Here is a 20,169-nt window from a genome sequence, read left to right on the forward strand (position 1 = left end):
TCATCGCTTGATTTCATCATCGCAAAATGCCAGAGCGCCGCCGCCGACGAGGCTTTCAAATGAAAAAAATGAAAAAATGCTCAACAATTGCCAGAAGCTTTTTCAGACAGTGTCTGGTGGCGATTTTTGGGAGGGATAATGAAAGTATCAGTGACAAGCGACAATAACAACAAAAAAGGGGATTAACAACCCAAAAATACAAAAAAATACCCAGCAGCCACATAAGACAGACATGGTTATTGCGTGCTCAGGCTGGTCCTGCTGGCGCTTCGTGATTTGCCTAAGGCAGCCACACATATTTGGTGACCATTAATGGCCTTTGGAAAGCGATTTAACATAAATTTTCGAAATTTATAACAATTTACGACATTCATAACTGCTTGTTAAGCAAATCCATAAAAAATGAAGAAGCCTTTGGGCCTGCCAATGCATGAGAGGCAGTAGGAGGGGTTGGGCAGGGTGCAGTAGGAAAACCCCGGGCTCAACTCTGGCAGCTTATCACCAACTCAGGGGTTATTTTTTTCCTTAAGGCTTCTCCCTCGCTCAGGAAGTAGGTAACCTTTGTTGATTTTTATGCGCCTGCTCACGGCTGGAGACTTCTCCTAAGGGGGATTGTCATTGTCTTTTTGTAAGGCTTTGGCTATGTTTTTTTTTTTTTTTGGTAGGAAATGTTGTTTTCTTTTTTATTATTTATTTTAAGCCCAACTTCACACAAACTCCAGATATAATGTGGAATATTTATAACACAACGATTTGCCGGGAATGAACTTGACGCATTTACATATTGTTAAAGTTGACACAGCTGGACATCCCCCAAAGAATCTCAGCGTGCAGATCTTCTCAAGACTTCAGAGACTTGGAGACGAAAAATTGAGAACATTTTTGAGGAGATGTGACTGTAAGAGGAAAAAAACAAAAACAAAACGAAAAGTGACTTTGTTATGGTCACACAGCGGGATGGTTCATTTTTTCCATTGGGGACTCCATTCAATTCTTTTCTTTTTCATTGAAATGACAAAACCCTGAAAATAATAAAAAAAAAAGAATACCAACATACATGCCTGCAAACCTAAAGCAGAAACCCTTTTGCTTAGCGTTGAGCCAGAAAAGCTCCCACAATAAAATTGAAACTGAAATTCATAATCATAATAATAGCGGTGATGGTGGTGGTATCCCAGCAACACCATCATCAAAACAATGGTGACGCCAAAGACGCCTCAATGGTCAGCTATTGTTTCCTGAAGTTGTACAAAAAAAAAAAAAAACGAGGGAGAACAAAAACGGCCACAAAAAGGAAAATTATGTCCTAACCGGAGACTTGAACACAAATCATCTGGGGAACAGCTACAGCAGCCCAAAAAAACTCGTAAAAATTTTGGTCTTTGTTTTTGGGTAAAAATCAAAAAAAAAAAGTAAAGACCTAAATAGGGCATTGAAGAACTTTGCTTACCCTATGCTATGTGGATTTGAGACTCCATTTTTGTCTTGCTGGGTGAAATTAATACCAGTAGGTCTTAAAATGGTTCCGGACGGGATTGGTAAAAGGACGAAAGTCCTCAGTATGGGATATGAAGAGCACAGTTGGGGTGGCCAACCAGATACTTGGTCCTGAAAATGGATATAGGATTCATGCTATATTCTATACTCGCAATAACCTTTCTTTTGAGCCCTATTTTGCTAAAGTCGGTAAATATGTGTTTTGGGGGTGGGGTGGCCCCCAAAATACTTGTCCCCAAAAGTGTATACCAGATTCGTTTTCTACTCGAAATTACCTTTCATTTGAATTCCATACTGTCCTGAAGTGTATATATTGGGATTTGGGGTGGGGAGGTCCCCTCAGGTATTCCTCCTCGAATTTGGATCCGACCCATCCAATATCACCAAAATGTATATCCAAAATCTTCTACAGACCATATTTGTAATCTACTCCCGAATAATTTTCATTTGAGACCCATATTGCCATGATCGTCAAATATTCATATTTTTGAGAGGGTTTTGGGATCGGGACGAATATCTTTCATTTGAGTCCAATCTTGTCCGGAACGGTCCACCCCCTTCAGATATCGAACAATTATCAGTCTTATTGCGAAAGTTTCAAAGAAATCGATTTAGCCAATTTGGAGTCTATACGGCACAAACAAATTTGCAAACCCAAAAACAAACACATAGTTTATTATACCCACCACCATAGGATGGGGGTATACTAACCTAGTCATTCCGTTTGTTACACCTCGAAATATTGATCTGCTACCCCATAAAGGTGTAGCAGATCTGTTAAAATCAGTTAAGTTAGCAGCTTGAAATGTACTGATACTTAATGATGTACCGATACTTAATATTGATGTAGGTCGTTGGGGATTGTAAATGGGCCATATCGGTTCAGATTTAGATATAGCTCCCATTAAAAACCGATCTCCCGATTTGCCTTCTTGAGCCCCTAGAAGCGGCAATTTTCATCCGATTTGGCTGAAATTTTGCACATAGTGTTCCCTTATGATTTTCAACAACTGTACCAAGTACTTTCTGAATCGGTCTATAATCTGATATAGCTCCCATATAAACCGATCTCCCGATTTGACTTCTTGAGCCCCTAAAAGCCACAAATTTCGTCCGATTTGGTTGAAATTTTGCATGTAGTGTTCTGTTATGACTTTCAATAACTGTGCCAAGTACGGACCAAATCAGTCCAAATCGGTCCATAACCTGTAATAGCCCCTATACAAACCGATATCCCAATTTGACTTCTTGAGCCCTTGGAAGCCACTAATTTCGTCCAATTTGGTTAAAATTTTGCACGTGTTGTTCTCTTATGACTTCCCATATCTGTGTCAAATACGGTCTAAATCGACCTATAACCTGATATAGCTCCTATATAAACCCATCTCCCGATTTGACTTCTTGAGCCCATGGAAGGAACAAATTTCGTTCGATTTGTCTAAAATTTTGCACATAGTGTTTTTTTTTATCACATCCAACAATTGTGTCAAGTACGGTTCAAACGGTCTTCCGATTTGACTTCTTGAGCCCTTACAAGCCGCAAAATTTTGTCCGATTTGGCTGAAATTTTGTATGAAGTGTTCTGTTATGACTTTCAACAACTGTGACGAGTAGGGTCCAATTCTGTCTATAACCCCCTCAGATACCGAGGAATAAATTTTTATGTCAGATTTGTATTCTACTTTTAAATACCTTTCATCTGATACTCATATTGCCCAAACGGTGAAAGTGTACTGTTGTCAGGTTTTTTGGGGGTAGGAGACCGCCCCGAACACTTAGGGTGCAATTTGTATACCAAGTTCGTACTCTACTCTTAAATACCTTTCATTTGATATCCATATTTTCCCAATAGGTAAACATGTCCGTTAGGGTGGGTTTTGGGATGGGGGGTCCCCCAAAATTTTGTAACAATCTCGTATTCTTGGGGTACCATGAAGTGGTATACAAAATTTCGCTTAAATCGGTGCACCCATCACCGAGATCTGGCGTTTTTAAAAATCGTGATAAGGGGGAGAGGTCGTCATGACATTTTAAGTCGATCTAGCCATGTCCGTCCGTCTGTCTGTCGAAAGCAAGCTAACTTTCGAAGGATTGTGAATGGGCCAAATCGGTCCATGTTTTGATATAGCTGCCATATAAACCGATCTGGGGTCTTGATTTCTTGAGCCTCTAGAGGGCGCAATTCCTACCCGATTTCGATGAAATTTTGCATGACGTGTTTCGTTATGACTTCCTAAGTATGGATGAAATCGGTCCTTAACCAGATATAGCTGTCATATAATCCAATCTGGGGTCTTGAGTTCTTTAGTCTCTGGAGGGCGAAATTCCTATTCGATTTGGCTGAAATTTTGCATGGCGTGTTTTTTTATCACTTCCATTAATTGCGCAAAATACGGGTTAAATCGGCCTATAACAGTTCTTATTCATTACTTTTATTCGATCTCTTTATAAAGTCCAGTATTATATGGATTCCAAATGGTCAGGAATTTGTGGTCCCTACCAGTGTTCAAGACCTGAAGTGTGTTCTTCAAAGGATCCAACAGGCATAAAGGCATAAAGACTGTGATGCATTTGTTTTCATGAAAGCCTATATCTCTGATCTCTGGTTTTTGGGGTGAATGTTTTGTTAGCTATTATTTTGGGATATTTGGGATACCTAATATGTTAGCTCTTCGGTAGAAGCAGATATGAGCAAACTTGTCCTTCCTTCAATACGATGTTCGTGCGAGAAATGTTAACTTCATTATGGCCGTAGCTACCATGTGATACAAAAACACCTTAGCAAAAATGAAAATCCTACAACATCATGTGTATCGCTAGGGTTCCCATTGTAAGGGTTCTCAAGCAAGCTTTCTTGCATCAAGTTGCTATACTAATGGTGTAGGGTATCAAAAAAAATTCAACCGAAATATCCTCTCTTTCTCAACTTCCAAAAAACACAAACGTTATGAAAATTTCTCAAACCATTCATTAGTTCAATTCAATGACGGCTGTTGCTCTGCTTCTTTATTTTATTTCATTTTTTCCAGAGGGAATAAAAGTGGCGTCACATGGTCATTTTGTCGCCGTTAATCATCTGGCCTTTTAACAAAAAAAAAAAAAAAAACACACACACACACACACACAAAACCAAGAAAGAGGGGCGCCCTACCAAGGGCCAACAAGACAAAGATACAAAAAACAAACCCAAATCCCTTTATAACCGAAACCAATCATAATTCTTTTGATGTCATTCATTGAGCAATGGAAGAATGCAACACAAATTGAACAGTTGCTTGGTATGCGTTGGAAATGTGGGTGTTGCTATGGTGGACATATTTCTGGGTTGGCTGACTGTGCCACAGTTAACATCCAGAATTAAATTGTTAGTTATTGTCTATTTAGTGAACAGTGGGAAACAGTTGGTGAAGGAATGGAACGAGCACAGGAAATTTTAGTTCTTTTTTTTTGTGTAGTTAAAGTTGGAAGTTTTTTCTTGTGTTTTATTAGCGTTTAAGTAGAATGAATTAACGATTTTAACGGTTATTAAAATGTAAAACAGATGTTGATAGCTGCAACCTTATCTCTCTAAGCGAGTGAACTAGCCCACACCAACTGCTTTGCTTTAGAGTTTGAAAAAAACAAAAGAGGGGGTTGTCTATTTAGATATGCCTAGTGCTTTCATAAATTATAGTTGGGTTTTGTTCTTGGCCCCTTGGGTGGGGGTTAGCCAAACGCCAGGGCTAGTTATCACTTTAATTGAGTCGATAATTGTGGTAGAATTCGAATGAAATGAAAAGACATAAATGGCTATGAATACAATTTGCCATTTATAGCAATTTGGAGTGCTATTGTTCCAATTTCCTACATAAAACAGCTATATGTAAAGAAGACAAAAATGTTCACTGACTAATACATAATCGTCTTGATTGATTAAGGAAATAAAACTGTAAATGGGTTTGATTTTTATTTATTAATACCTACAGTTCCCACCTACCAATGGATGTTTATAGGGATAGAAACAAATATAAAAAATTACCGCATAAAAATAAAATAAAATAAAATAAAATAAAATAAAATAAAATAAAATAAAATAAAATAAATTAAAATAAAATAAAATAAAATAAAATAAAATAAAATAAAATAAAATAAAATAAAATAAAATAAAATAAAATAAAATAAAATAAAATAAAATAAAATAAAATAAAATAAAATAAAATAAGTTAAAATAAAATAAAAAATAAAATAAATTAAAATAAAAAAAAATAAAATAAAGTAAAATATTAAAATAAATAAAATAAAATAAAATAAAATAATATAAAATAAAATAAAATAAATAAAATAAAATAAAATAAAATAAAATAAAATAAAATAAAATAAAACAAAACAAAACAAAATAAAATAAAATAAAATAAAATAAAATAAAATAAAATAAAATAAAATAAAATAAAATAAAATAAAATAAAATAAAATAAAATAAAATAAAATAAAATAAAATAAAATAAAATAAAATAAAATAAAATAAAATAAAATAAAATAAAATAAAATAAAATAAAATAAAATAAAATAAAATAAAATAAAATAAAATAAAATAAAATAAAATAAAATAAAATAAAAAAATAAAAATAAAAATAAAAAAAATGTCATTGTGAAAAATTTAAGACCTCTAATTTCTGAATTCGAATAAGAATTTTGCGATTTAGGGGCTTAAGGATTAAAATCGGAAGATCGGTTTATACGGTAGTTGTATTGGACTATAGACCGATTCAGACCATATTTGATACATATGTTGAAGGTCATGGTAGAAGCTGTTATAAAAAAATCAGCCAAATCGGATATTTGTTGCGCCCTCTAGAGGCTCAATAAGTCAATATCCCAAGTTGGTTTATATGGCAGCTATATCAGATTATGTACCGATTTGAAGCATACTAAGCACAATAGTTGGAAGTCATAACGAAACACGTCATGCAAAATTTCAGCCAAATCGGATATTAATTGCGCCCTCTAGAGGCTCAAATGGTCAAGACTTCAGATCGGCTTATATGACAACTATATCAGGTTAATTACCGATTTGAATCATACTGAGCACAGTTGTTCGTAGTCATAACGAAACACGTCATGCAATATTTCAGTCAAATCGATTAAAAATCGCGCCCTCAAGAGGCTCAAGAAGTCAAGACCCCAGATCGGTTTATATGACAGCTATATCAGGTTATAAACCGATTTAAATCATATTCAGTACAGTAGTTGGAAGTCATAATGAAACATGTCATACTAAATTTCGGCTAAATTGGGTAGAAATTGCACCCTCTAGAGGCTCAAGAAGTCAAGACCCCAGATCAGTTTATGTGGCATTTGAATGAGACTGGGTCTACATTGAGAACTCAGGGACTGATCTGTTTTCGACTGCCTGGCCATAATACGGACCTGCAGGCGGATATCCAGCCAATCACGGAATGTGTGAGGTGGTGTGGTGTTAATGGACACCGAGTGTGAACATCTTTACTGACAGGGCAATAACAACCAGGACGGCAAGGTTTCCAACAGTCTTGGAGTGTAAGAAGGAGATTTACACCTCCTTTGAAAATGTCGCGATTCGCATCGTTTGGGTGCTGGACCACAGCGGGGTAAGAGGCAATGAAAAAGCAAACGATTTAGCCGTGAAGACAAAAGGGCTGTCGTCAATAAACTTGGTTAACCCGAAGCCTCTCGGGGCAACGGAGGTGCTAGTTAAATCTAAATCTGAACCGATATGAACCATTTACAGTCCCCAATGACCTAGTTCAATAAGAAGTACCGGGGCAAAATGTCAAGGGAATAACGTAATTCGTTCGATCGCTATTGTGATTTCTATGACCCAGCATTGGGAAATAAATATTTCGATATGTTGCAAAGGGAATGATGAATTTAATAACCCCCTTTCTTTGGTGCTTAAATCGAAAATTTTACCCATGAACATTTCACTAAGGAACAAGGGCAAACTTTTCACATATCAATGAGTGCAATCCGATTCAAGTTTAAACTCAATGATAGAGGGCCTCCTTTTTATAGCCGAGTCCAAACCATGTGTGGCAGTGCGACATCTCTTTGGTGAGAAGTCTTATATGACATAGTACCTCACAAATGTTGCCAGCATTAGGAGGGGAAAACCTCCGCTGAAAATTTTTTCTAATGGTCTCGCCAGGATTCGAACCCATACGTTCAGCGTCATATGCGGACATGCTAACCTCTGCGCTACGTTGGCCTCCTTTCTTTAATGGTGGGATTTAAAAAATTGCCCTAATTTTGAAATATTTGACCTAGCTCTAGAAATGTTTTGTATGCATATGTATTTCTATTTTATATAGGCCATTAATCAAGTTAACGACTACCCATTAATAAATATCCTACTCATTTTTATTGGTTTTCTTTCATTCGTTTTTCTCTTTTATAGATCTTCAAAATAATAAGTTTGGTCTTATTCGTTGTTCTGGCCTGAAAAACCCAACGGCCAATCAAATAATTAAGGTGAAATATATGTATGTCGATTGGTGTGTTTGTAAGTGTTGAACAATAACACGCCCACAACAACCACCAACACCATAACCACCACCGTAGCCGGCAGCAGTAACCACACCACACCACACCATTGTGAGACTATCATCTCTAACACGATCACCATCATCATTATCATCAAAAGACTATTTTGTCACCACCAACGACGAACGAGCGGCCACCAGGCAACAACAGCAGCAACAAAACACAAAAAGGCTACAAAAAAAAAAAAAGAAAAACGCCATAACAAGCAGTAGACAGCAACAAAGTCTTCTCACACAACACACACAGAAGACACACCAAAAAGAAAAAAATCTAAAGGTGTTTAAATCACCATTTGAAGTAACACGTCAGTCTGTCAGCAGCTGCATAACGCGCTTGTTATCTCTCTGCGCGTAGCCGAAAGAAATAAAAATTGTGTCGAACAGCACAAGCAAGACCACAGGAAAATCATATCGTGTTTCCTTGCTTGGACCTATAAAAAAAAACCACACAGCCAATCATCAACGTTGGTTGCTTTGAAAAAAAAACCCCACCAAAAAGGCCATAAACCGCACACATTTCAATTAGACAAGAGTGTGCTGTGGCCACAATAACAACAAATAAAAAAAAACACAACAACAAAAAAAACACAACAACCGCTAGCAGCAAAAAAAAAAGGGGGGAAAAGCCCTGCATTTACCCCTTCATTCTTCCCTAAGCAATAACAACAAACCTTACCACAATATATTCTTATCTAAAACCACAATTGCAGCAGCAACAATAACTCTTATAAGCTCAGGAGTAACAGTGAAAAAAAGTGTAATTCATTTGTTGTACTCTTGATTTAGGGAGAAGCAAAAACAAAATATATAACAACAGCTAAATCTCCTCTAACTGTCGTGCATTACTCAATACGATAAGTGTTAAATATACTCTCGCTCTTCTCTGGTGTGTTGTTGTTAAGAGTTCTAGTTTGTTTTTGTTTTTTTTTCGCTATTCCCCACAACCGTGAGAGTTTCAAAGAGTACTTGAGGTTGAGTTTTCTTTGTGTTTTTAATCAACCTCCACCACACAAAAACCGCCAACCACCCCACCCTCCCTCCCAACCACTAAAGGCAAAACAATAACAACAAAGCAGTTAAACCAATACCACACAACCAGCACCATGTTCGCTGTAATGAGAATCGACAATGATGACTGCCGGTCGGACTTTCGTCGCAAGATGCGTCCGAAGTGTGAGTTCATTTGCAAGTATTGCCAGCGGCGTTTCACCAAACCCTACAATCTAATGATTCACGAACGTACCCACAAATCGCCCGAGATCACCTATTCCTGCGAGGTATGCGGTAAATACTTCAAGCAACGTGATAATCTAAGACAACACAGGTGAGTAAAGACAATAAATACCCTCGAAAAAAAAAACAAAACAAAACTATAGCAAATAGAAAATCACTACAAATGTCATAAAATCAATACAAGTTATTTTGGGCTATCAAAATCACATTCACCATCAATCATCATCTTACCGAAAAGAATTAATCGCATAATTAGTTTAAGAGTAGCGGTAAATGGTTTTAATTTTTGTATAAACAACCATGCGGGTCATTGTGAACTAAACTAATGGCGATTGTGTGGATTTGTGTCTCAACGTTTATGTTGGGATTGAAAAATTTTTTCTTTGTAGATGAACAATTTTGCGAACCAAAACAGTTGGAAAATGCTAAAAAGTTTTCTACTTTACCTAAACTTGCACAAAAACATTGAAAATTAAGAATATCGATATTCAATTTTGAAAGAAAGTTCTAAAACTGTATGCAGTAACTTTTTTTAGTTGCAGAGAGTAAAAGCAACTTCAATCACCATTTGTCTTCAAATGTGAAAAGGAAATGTTTAAGGCCAACATACGGTATCAGGGATCAATCAAACCAAGTTTCCATTGCAAATTGCATACCATTGGTTTTCACATTCCAATTAATAATCAACGACATTCGATTTCAATTGAACAATATGACAAAAAAGTCAAATTCATAAAATTCCTAACTTGGAGTGCTTTTACCAAAGAAACCCATGACAGGATGAGTATTACTGGATAATAGAAAAGAAGAGTTTAACTCGCTGAAATCTATCTTCATGTCAATACATGACTTTCAGGTCTTCTGCAGCTTCACATAAATCGTTGAATTTTCATGCAAAATCTGAATTTAGTTCTAAACACAAAGCTTGAGCGTTTTCAGTGAAACGTTAGTTTAAAAGTGCATTTAAGTGGACAAAAACTAATTATCATCAGCACTGAAATCTCTGAATTATTAAATGATGAATCCCAGTATATTCTATTACACAGGGAATAAGTCACTCTCCAAATTAGTTGTTAGGCAACTAGTTTACCGTGTAGTGTTAACATTATAGGTCCAGCCACATTTTACGAGTAGCCTTCTTCTTTTGATCCCAACAATGGAAGACTTTGCGGCAATTTTCTAATTGGAAGACCAAAAATTGCAAATTTTTCCAAGATCATTACATTAAGGAACTGTAAGGAGACTTCTGTTACTTCAATGAGAGCTGCCAGATTTAATTTTTGTTTAATGATTAGGAATTTTACAAGTTGCCGACAGTTAAGCGCTTCAGTAGCCAGCGCGGGTGTTGAAGGCTCGATTTCCAATTAAGGCTGTTGTCTATCGCCACTGTGGACAATGAACTGAACTTGATCTATTGGAATGTAATTACTAACTGCCATATTGTTGATCCTTAATTATTAGAAAGGGGCTGATCACCGCTGAGAATGGGGCTGATCACCGCTGAGTAATGTTTTCGCATCCAGAGTTTCACCATTATTAATGGCCGATAAGGTTTTGCCATGATAGGACTAAGATATAGAGCCAATTATTTGCATTTCATTCTGAGCTGAACATTTATGAAGCAAGAGATGTAGTACGTTATTCCCATTACATAAAAATGGATGAAAAAATACCGCCTTCTAGGCGAAATTCTAACTCAAGTTTGGTGGTTAGTTGAATAAAATATTTTTTTCCCCAATAGATGATTTAATATGAGAAAAATTATGAAAAAATTGAAGCATGTATTGTTTTGGGTATTTTTGAGAGTGACATTTCTGCATATTATTTCTGATTTCTATGTCATATTTAATTGAAAAACAAGTAAGAGAGTGCTAAGTTCGGCCGGGCCGAATCTAATATACCCTCCACCCTGGATCGCATTTGTCGAGTTCTTTAAGTGATATCTCTTTTTAGGCAAACAAAGAATAATGAATAAGAACTGTTATGCTATTGGAGCTATTTCAAGTTGTAGTCCGATTCGGACCATAAATGAATTGAATATTGAAGCTCATAGTAGAAGTTATTGCGTAATATTTCAGTTCATTCGCCTTGTAGGCGCTCAAAAAGCAATATCGGGAGATCGGTTTATATGGGAGCTGTATCAAGCTATAGATCGATTCAGTTCATATTGGACAAGTATGTTGAAGTTCATGGGAAAAGCAGTTGTACAAAAGTTCTGCCAAATCGAATGAGAAATGCGGCCCTCAAGCGGTTCAAGAGGTCAAGATCCAAGATCGGTTTATATGGCAGCTACACCAGGTTATAAACCGATTTGAGCCATACTTAGCACAGTTGTTGAAAACCATAACAAAACACCACCTGCAAAATTACAACCAAATCGGATAAGAATTTCGCTCTCTTAAAGCTGAAGAAGTCAAGACCCAAGATCGGTTTGTATGGCAGCTACATTAGGTAAATAGACCGATTTGAACCATACTTAGCGCATTTGTTGAAAGTGATACCAAAACACCACGTAAATACGAGGAAATAATTAAATGCATCCCACATCAAAATTTGAACCGATTGCAATGAACTTCTGTAGAGGTATTCGGATGGGTAAAGCTTCTAGGAACCGAACAAGGATATTCGGTCGGTTTATATAGGAGCTTTTGCATCATACCTGTACGATCGTTGGATGTCGTAACAGAAGAATGTGCTCTATCAGATAATCAGAAAACAATTCGATAGTAATTGCAGCTTCTAGGGACTCAAAAAATCAAGTCGAAGGATCACTTTATATGGCAGTTAAGATAAATCTAAACCGATATGGCCCATTTGCAATCCCCAACATCCTACATCGCAAAATTTCGAGCGGATAGCTTTACGCGTTCGACTGCCAACGCGATTTGCAGAGACGGATGCACATGGCTAGATCGATTTGAATGTCAAGACGATGAAGATTATATTGGGTTGCCCAAGAAGTAATTGCGGATTTTTTAAAAGAAAGTAAATGCATTTTTAATAAAACTTAGAATGAACTTTAATCAAATATACTTTTTTTACACTTTTTTTTCTAAAGCAAGCTAAAAGTAACAGCTGATAACTGACAGAAGAAAGAATGCAATTACAGAGTTACAAGCTGTGAAAAAATTTGTCAACGCCGACTATATGAAAAATCCGCAATTACTTTTTGGGCAACCCAATATATATACATCATAGGGTCGCATATTAATATTTTGTTGGGTTACAAACTGAACGACTTGATAAATTTACCTCCATCTTAGAGTAATGGGTATAAAAATGGGTACGCAAAGGAGAGTGCAAAAATGATCGTATGAAAATCGAGATTTGTTCTTTGATTACAAATTAACATGGCAACAAGACAATTAGATGGACATGGCTAGATCAAATCGGAAGTTGATTCTGAGTCAATCAATATCCCCATTAAAGGGTCTATCTCTCCCCTTTCTGGATGTTACAATCAAATGTAGCAAACGCATAATGCCTTATACCACAATGTGTTGGATTTCAATGGCGAAAGTTCCAATATTTGGGGCTCAATTAACGCTACAGTTCATAAAACACTAAAATAATAATTTTTTACATAAAATATTTTTTTTTTGAAGGGAAATTTGAAGAAGCAGTTCTTTACTCTTTATAACAAATAAGAACAAGAAAAAAGTGCCGAACTTTTGATACCCACCACTATGGATATATTTACTGATATATACACTGTTTAAAATTTCAGCAAAATGGAAGAATAAATGTGTCTTTTGTGGTCATTAGCCCCAAAAGCTGAAGATTAGTCTCTATGGCAGCTAAATTTTAATATAGTTGAGAGTCTTAATACAACTCACTGTACCAAATTTCGACAAAGTCCGATAATAAATGCGCCTGAGAGGCCTAAGACCCAAAATCGGCAGATCGGTCTATTTTTGGTTTGGATATCGATGGGCTTATTAGAACTCATTGTTCTAAATTTCAGCGAAATCGGGTAATAAATGCGCCTGTTATCGGCTTAAGACCTTAAATCGCCAGATAGCTATATGAAAATATGGTCCGATATGCAGCATATTCGGGTCGGATGTCGAGGCCCCTGTTTCAAATTTCGGCAAAATCGGAGAATAAAGGCGCCTTTTATGGTCTTTAGATCCTAAAGCCTATGGTAGCTATATTTAAATATTGCCCGATCTGGACCATATTCGGTACAGATGTTGGGAGTCTTGATTCAACTCACTATTCCAAAGTCGGGTAATAAATTTGCCTGTTTTAGGCTTAAAACCCTAAATCGCCAGATCGATCTATATTGCAGCTATATCCAAATATAGTCTTATGTGACCCATTCAAGAACTTAAGCTGCGTATAAAAGAAATACGAGTGCGTGCAAAATTTCAACTTAATGTCGCAATTTTTAAAAACTGTAGCGAGGTTACAACTGACGGACACCCGATCTGGACCATATTCAGGACAATTGTTGGGAGTCTTGATACAACTCACTGTTCCAAATTTGTCCCGTTTTGGTTGTTAAGTCATATCGTCCAAACTTTTTTGGAACATTATGATTATGGGTGCATTATCAAGCTTATTTTCGGATATGTCAGCAAAATCTGGTAATAGGCTCCAGGCCGTTAATCGGGAGATCAATATATATAGCAGCTTTAAAAAAATATGATCCGAACTGCACCATATTTGGGAAGAATGTGCAGGGGTTAAACATAACTCACACTACTTTGCAAAATTGGGGAATAAATAAGCAATTTATGGGTGAAAGATCTTCAATCGAGAGATTAGTCTACATGGGGTTTCATCCAAAAATGATCCGTCCAAGACCATACTCGACACGGACAACGAAGGGCTAAGCAACGCCCACTGTGACAAATTTCAGCGAAGTCGGTCAATTAATGCGGCTTTTATTGACCTGAGACCTTGGCACGTGTGTAGGGAATCTAAATTCAAATAATTGTACCATACTTTCGCCAAATCGGGTTATAAATGCAGTTTTTATGAGCCTAAGTCCCTAAATCGGGAGATTAGTCTATATGGGGGCTATATTAGCGGCTAGTAACGGAGGTTGCTAATCGCATGCCCTTCAACCCAACCCAAGAATACAGATATAGATCCTTTTTTTGTCCATAAGCAGGTTAAGTTTGAAGATGGACTATATCTTGATATAGTCCCCATATAGACCGATTCGCCGACTTAGGGTCTTAGGCCCATAAAAGCAATATTTATTATCCGATTTTTCTGAAATTTGGAACAATGAGTTGTGTTATGTTCTTCAACATTATTCTTTAATTTGGCCCAGATCAGTCCAGATTTGGATATAGCTGCCATATAGACCGATCTCTCGATTTAAGGTTTGGGCCCATAAAAGGCGCATTTATTTTCCGATTTTTGCCAAAATTTGGGACAGTGAGTTGTGTTAAGCCTTTCGACATCCTTCATCAATTTGGTCCAGATCGGTTCAGATTTGGATATAGCTGCCATATAGACCGATCTCTCGATTTAAGGCTTTGGGCCCATTAAAGGCGTAATTATTATCCTATGGCGCCGAAATTTGGGACAGTAAGTTGTGTTAGGCCTTTCGACATCCTTCATCAATTTGGTCCAGATCGGTTCAGATTTGGATATAGCTGCCATATAGACCGATCTCTCGATTTAAGGCTTTGGGCCCATTATCCTATGTCACCGAAATTTGGGACAGTAAGTTGTGTTAGGCCCTTCGACATCCTTCTTCAATTTAGCTCAGATCGGTCCAGATTTGAATATAGCTCCTATATAGATCGATCTCTCGATTTAAGGCTTTGGGTCCATAAAAGGTGCAATTATTGTCCTATGTCGCCGAAATTTGAGACAGTGAGTTAAGTTAAGCCTATCGTCATACTTCTGCAATTTGGCTCAGATCGATCAAGATTTGCATATAGCTGCCATATAGACCGATCTCTCGATCTAAGGTTTTGGGCCCATAGAAGGCGCATTTATTGTCCGATTTTGCCTAAATTTTGGGACAGTGAATTGTGTTAGGCGCTTCGATATTTTTCTGTAACTTGGCGCAAATCGGTCCAGATTTGGATATAGCTAACATATAGACCGATATCTGGATATAAAGGGTGATTTTTTTGAGGTTAGGATTTTCATGCATTAGTATTTGACAGATCACGTGGGATTTCAGACATGGTGTCAAAGAGAAAGATGCTCAGTATGCTTTGACATTTCATCATGAATAGACTTACTAACGCTTGCAAATCATTGAATTTTATTACCAAAATCAGTGTTCGGTTCGAAATGTGTTCATTCACCGTAACGTTGCGTCCAACAGCATCTTTGAAAAAATACGGTCCAATGATTCCACCAGCGTACAAATCACACCAAACAGTGCATTTTTCGGGATGCATGGGCAGTTCTTGAACGGCTTCTGGTTGCTCTTCACTCCAAATGCGGCAATTTTGCTTATTTACGTAGCCATTCAACCAGAAATGAGCCTCATCGCTGAACAAAATTTGTCAAAATTTGAACACATTTCGAACCGAACACTGATTTTGGTAATAAAATTCAATGATTTGCAAGCGTTGCTCGTTAGTAAGTCTATTCATGATGAAATGTCAAAGCATACTGAGCATCTTTCTCTTTGACACCATGTCTGAAATCCCACGTGATCTGTCAAATACTAATGCATGAAAATCCTAACCTCAAAAAAATCACCCTTTATAAAGTCTTGGCCCCATAAAAGGCGCATTTATAATCCGATTTCACTGAAATTTGACATAGTGACTTATGCTAGACTTTTCAACATCCGTGTCGTATATGGTTCAGATCGGTTTATTTTTAGATGTATTGGGTTGCCCAAAAAGTAATTGCGGATTTTTTAAAAGAAAGTAAATGCATTTTTAATAAAGCTTAGAATGAACTTTAATCAAATATACTTTTTTTCTAAAGCAAGCTAAAAGTAACAGCTGATAACTGACAGAAGAAAGAATGCAATTACAGAGTCACAAGCTGTGAAAAAATTTGTCAACGCCGACTATATGAAAAATCCGCAATTACTTTTTGGGCAAATCAATAGCTACTGAAAAGACCAGTATTTTGTTATACACAATTGAACAATAACTTGTACTTATTAGTATTTGGTACAAATCGGAACATATTTCGATATAGCTGCTATGGGGTATACATTTTTCACCGGATTTTGACGAAAGGTGGTTTACATATACACCCGAGGTGGTGGGTATCCAAAGTTCGGCCCGGCCGAATTTAACAACTTTTTACTTGTTCTTTAATGTATATTATTATTTTAGTTTTTAAGTATGTTTTGGGTATATGAATCATAATTTCTAATGTCTATCTTTCTTTTGGTTGTTCTTCTCTTTTTAGATGTAGTCAGTGTGTCTGGCGATAAACTATATACTATGTAAAGCACCTCTATACATAAACACCATTCTATATATATATAATAAATATTAATAAATATATCTATATAAAACAAATTATAAGAAAACACCTCTTTAAGGAAAGGAAAAGAAAAACACCAATCATGCACTTCATATCTACACCAACATACCCACAAACACCTTGCACCTGCATATGTAGAGCATAGAAACACAGTCAACAGCAAACAACAGCAACAACAATGGAAAAGAAGACAATTTCAATATGCAACAACAACAATAAGAATATTATCAAAATCTTCAAAGATTAAGAAATCATCCATTTAACCATCCATTCAACACTTCATGCATCAAGACTCACCATCATTTCACCTTGGGGACAATTTTCTCATATCCTCTGATTAAAACTGGCCAGCATGCTGTTTCTGATACCTTTTTAAGGGGAATTTTTCTCAAAAATTTGGCACCATAAAACTGAGTAAACTTTTCTGCCCGCATCACAGATGACTTATATGGCTCATGATTTGAAAATTTCATAAAACTCGTCATCTTTATTTTAAGTAGGAGCCATGTAGTTGTAGGTGTTATGCTGTAGTCACTGGTGAAAGTGTTGTGATGTTGCTAGACCCCCTTAAAAGGTGATGGTATTCAAAAAATCGAAAATCACCAACTTTTATTGATGCCGGATCAGAGGAAACCAGCATGGCTTTTTCTTTTGTTTAGCAGTTGAAAAAATTCAACACCAACTACCCAGGTTTGAGGGCGTTATTTTATGGATGTTTTATGGTTTCAAATGGTTACACCACTCACACATATGTATATACTGGCTGTAAGCAACACCCACATAGCTCAACAGAAGAAATATAGAAACGCACTAATACTACTATTACTAGATAACTAAAGCTCTTCTTTGAATACTTAGAAGCTTATCAAAAATCGAGAAGGTATTCCTAAAGTAAGAGCCACATCTAGTAACCCAGGCATCCAATATTCTTTTATTTCAATTTCAATAGTTCAATGAAATGAAACATCTAAGAAAGCTATGAAATAAGTGAAGAATTCGTATGCGCAGGCGCAACGTCATCTCTAACCAGCCAACTAGGCCTCATTCCTGATTTTCCTTTTTCTTGCCTTTAACTCTTACTCTGCCTCTCTTCTCTCTCTCACTCTCGCTAACAAAAATTCATACATTCAAAAAGAAAAACCAAAAACAACAACAACAACAATATTTTATTAATATTGCAGAAACATACATCCATAGAGCCAAGACACCCAACCACCACCATAGTAACCCAGCAAACATTAGCCTCATCATATATATGTATATCCGCTCTGCCTCAAAGGATCATAGAGAGTAAACTAGTAACCAAACACCAATGCCGCAAGTACTTGCCCTCCTTTCTATTTCTCTGCCCCACTTTCTTCTTACTTCCACTTTTAAGCATATGAGTGTTTTTTTTAATTGTTTAAATTATATAAAATGAAAATAAAAGTATTACTGTTATTATTATGTACTTAATTAACCCCCCTTAGCTTTTCTTTATATATAAAAATGAAAAAAATCTTAAAAATCTTCAAAACATTCCTCTATATATCCACTAACAATATTTCGAACTTTCCCAACTTTCTAAAAATTTTCCTTAAAAATAAGTTAAAAAATTAAAAAAAAAAATTAAAAATAATAAAATTGATAATTTTTAAAATATATTTTTAAAATTTCTTATATGATAAGTAAGTTTTTAAAATTTTATATAAATTAATAGAAAACCACCAATCAAAAAAAAAAAAAAAAAAAAAAACAATACAACACCCCTTTAAAAAGTTTACAAAATGAAATGCCTTAATTATAGAGAAATAATTCTAAATAAGCAATAAACAAAAAATTAAAATAGAACTCCGTAAGTCAACCAACACATCCTTCAACATTCGAAGTGTTGCCAGATTTTTTTTTGGTTTTTACCTAAAAAAAAAAATACAATAATCCCCCTATTTTTTTTTGATTTTAAAAATTTGTAAATTTTTGTTTAAAAATAATTTATATAATAATAAATAATAATATATAAATAGCATACATTTTTTTGTAATTTTCTTAATATATAAATGTGAGAAATTATTTAATAAAAAAAAAAAGTTTTAATCTGTTTCTTCTTTCCTTATATACGAGCATAAATTAAGTTATACATGCATACATTCATATATCTATATGGCCTCTGTTGTTGTATTTATAATTTGATTATTTTTTAACATAGCCTCCGCCAAGTATTTAAAAACGAAAAACAAAACAAAACAAATCGAAACATGTGTAATGATAAAATACATTAAACCTACCTACTTATAATGAAAACCAATAAAAACCTTAAAAATCAAAAAAAGCAAAAAGTCTATCATTTTATCCGAAAGAATATCATTTAAGGTAAGTATTGGCCCCATAACTCTCTTCGACTGATTAGGGAAATGGGGGGGTGTTATCTAAATTAGTTAACAAGAGCGCCCTCTTGGGGGGAAATACGTCAAATCGGGAGTTATAAATCATTTATGACCATGCATGGCACTGTTATTGAAAATCATAACAAAAGCCATTGTAAAAACCAGCAAGGAAGGAGCAGAAGTGGGGCGGTGCCGACTATATAATACCCTACACTTACCCTATAAGTACAATGTGGGACCTGTATCCAATTCTAAACCACTTTTGATGGACCTCGGCTAGCAAATATGTTTAAATTGTGAAAACTACGGTTGACAAATGACAACATTATGGCAAATTACCCAAAATCTGACGAACGTATATATGGGAGCTATATCTAATTCTGAACCGATTCTGATCAACCTTAACAGATAATGTAGTAGTCGTCGAGGAAAGCGTTGTTCAAAATTTTGGCAAGATTGGCTTGCAGTGGCTCTTAAAGTGAAAATCAGGCGATATGCATATATGACAGCTATATCTAGATCTGGGCCGATTTCTATGAAATTCTCCAGTAATATTGAGAGTCAAGAGAAAATCCCTCATACCGAATTTCGAGAAAATCGGTTACAGAAGACCATATTATTGCAATATTATCGGAAATCGGACGAACGTATATATGGGATCTATATCTAAATCTGAACCGATTTTGTCCAAACTCTATGAATATTGTGGTAATCATCGAGGAAAGCGTTGTGCAATATTTTGGCAAGATTGGTCAATAAATGTGCTTGCAGTGGCTCTAGGAGTGAAAATTGGGCAATATATACCTATGAGAGCTATATCTAAATCTGAACCGATTTCCATAAAATTCACCAGTAATGTCGACAGTCGTAAAAACATCCAACCTGCCAAATTTCGAGAGAATAGGATAACAAATGACTACTTTATTGCATTATTACTGAAAATAGGACCAACATATACAATATATGGGAGCTATATCCAGATTAGAACCGATTTTTCCAGTTTCAATAGGCTTCATCTCTAGGCCGAAAAACATGTCTGTACCAAATTTGAAGACGATCGGAAGAAAACTGCGACCTGTACTTTGTACACA

The 20,169-nt window shown here is 35.8% G+C and overlaps 1 protein-coding gene across 2 annotated transcripts in view; it reads left to right on the top strand.

Annotated features, from left to right (window-relative positions):
• The window catches only part of LOC106081123 (protein drumstick), a 35,144-nt gene extending 17,289 nt beyond the window's left edge, over window positions 1–17,855 (top strand). For both annotated transcript variants that reach the window (XM_013242869.2, XM_013242870.2), the window contains exons 2-3: window positions 7,910–9,378; window positions 16,638–17,855. In XM_013242869.2, the coding sequence (XP_013098323.1) occupies window positions 9,158–9,378; window positions 16,638–16,662 (246 nt within the window). In that variant the 5' untranslated portion in view covers window positions 7,910–9,157 and the 3' untranslated portion in view covers window positions 16,663–17,855. The remainder of the gene's footprint in view (window positions 1–7,909; window positions 9,379–16,637) is intronic.
• The last annotated feature ends 2,314 nt before the right edge of the window (window positions 17,856–20,169 follow it).

Source organism: Stomoxys calcitrans, chromosome 3, assembly GCF_963082655.1.
Source record: "Stomoxys calcitrans chromosome 3, idStoCalc2.1, whole genome shotgun sequence".
Classification (NCBI taxonomy): domain Eukaryota; kingdom Metazoa; phylum Arthropoda; class Insecta; order Diptera; family Muscidae; genus Stomoxys; species Stomoxys calcitrans.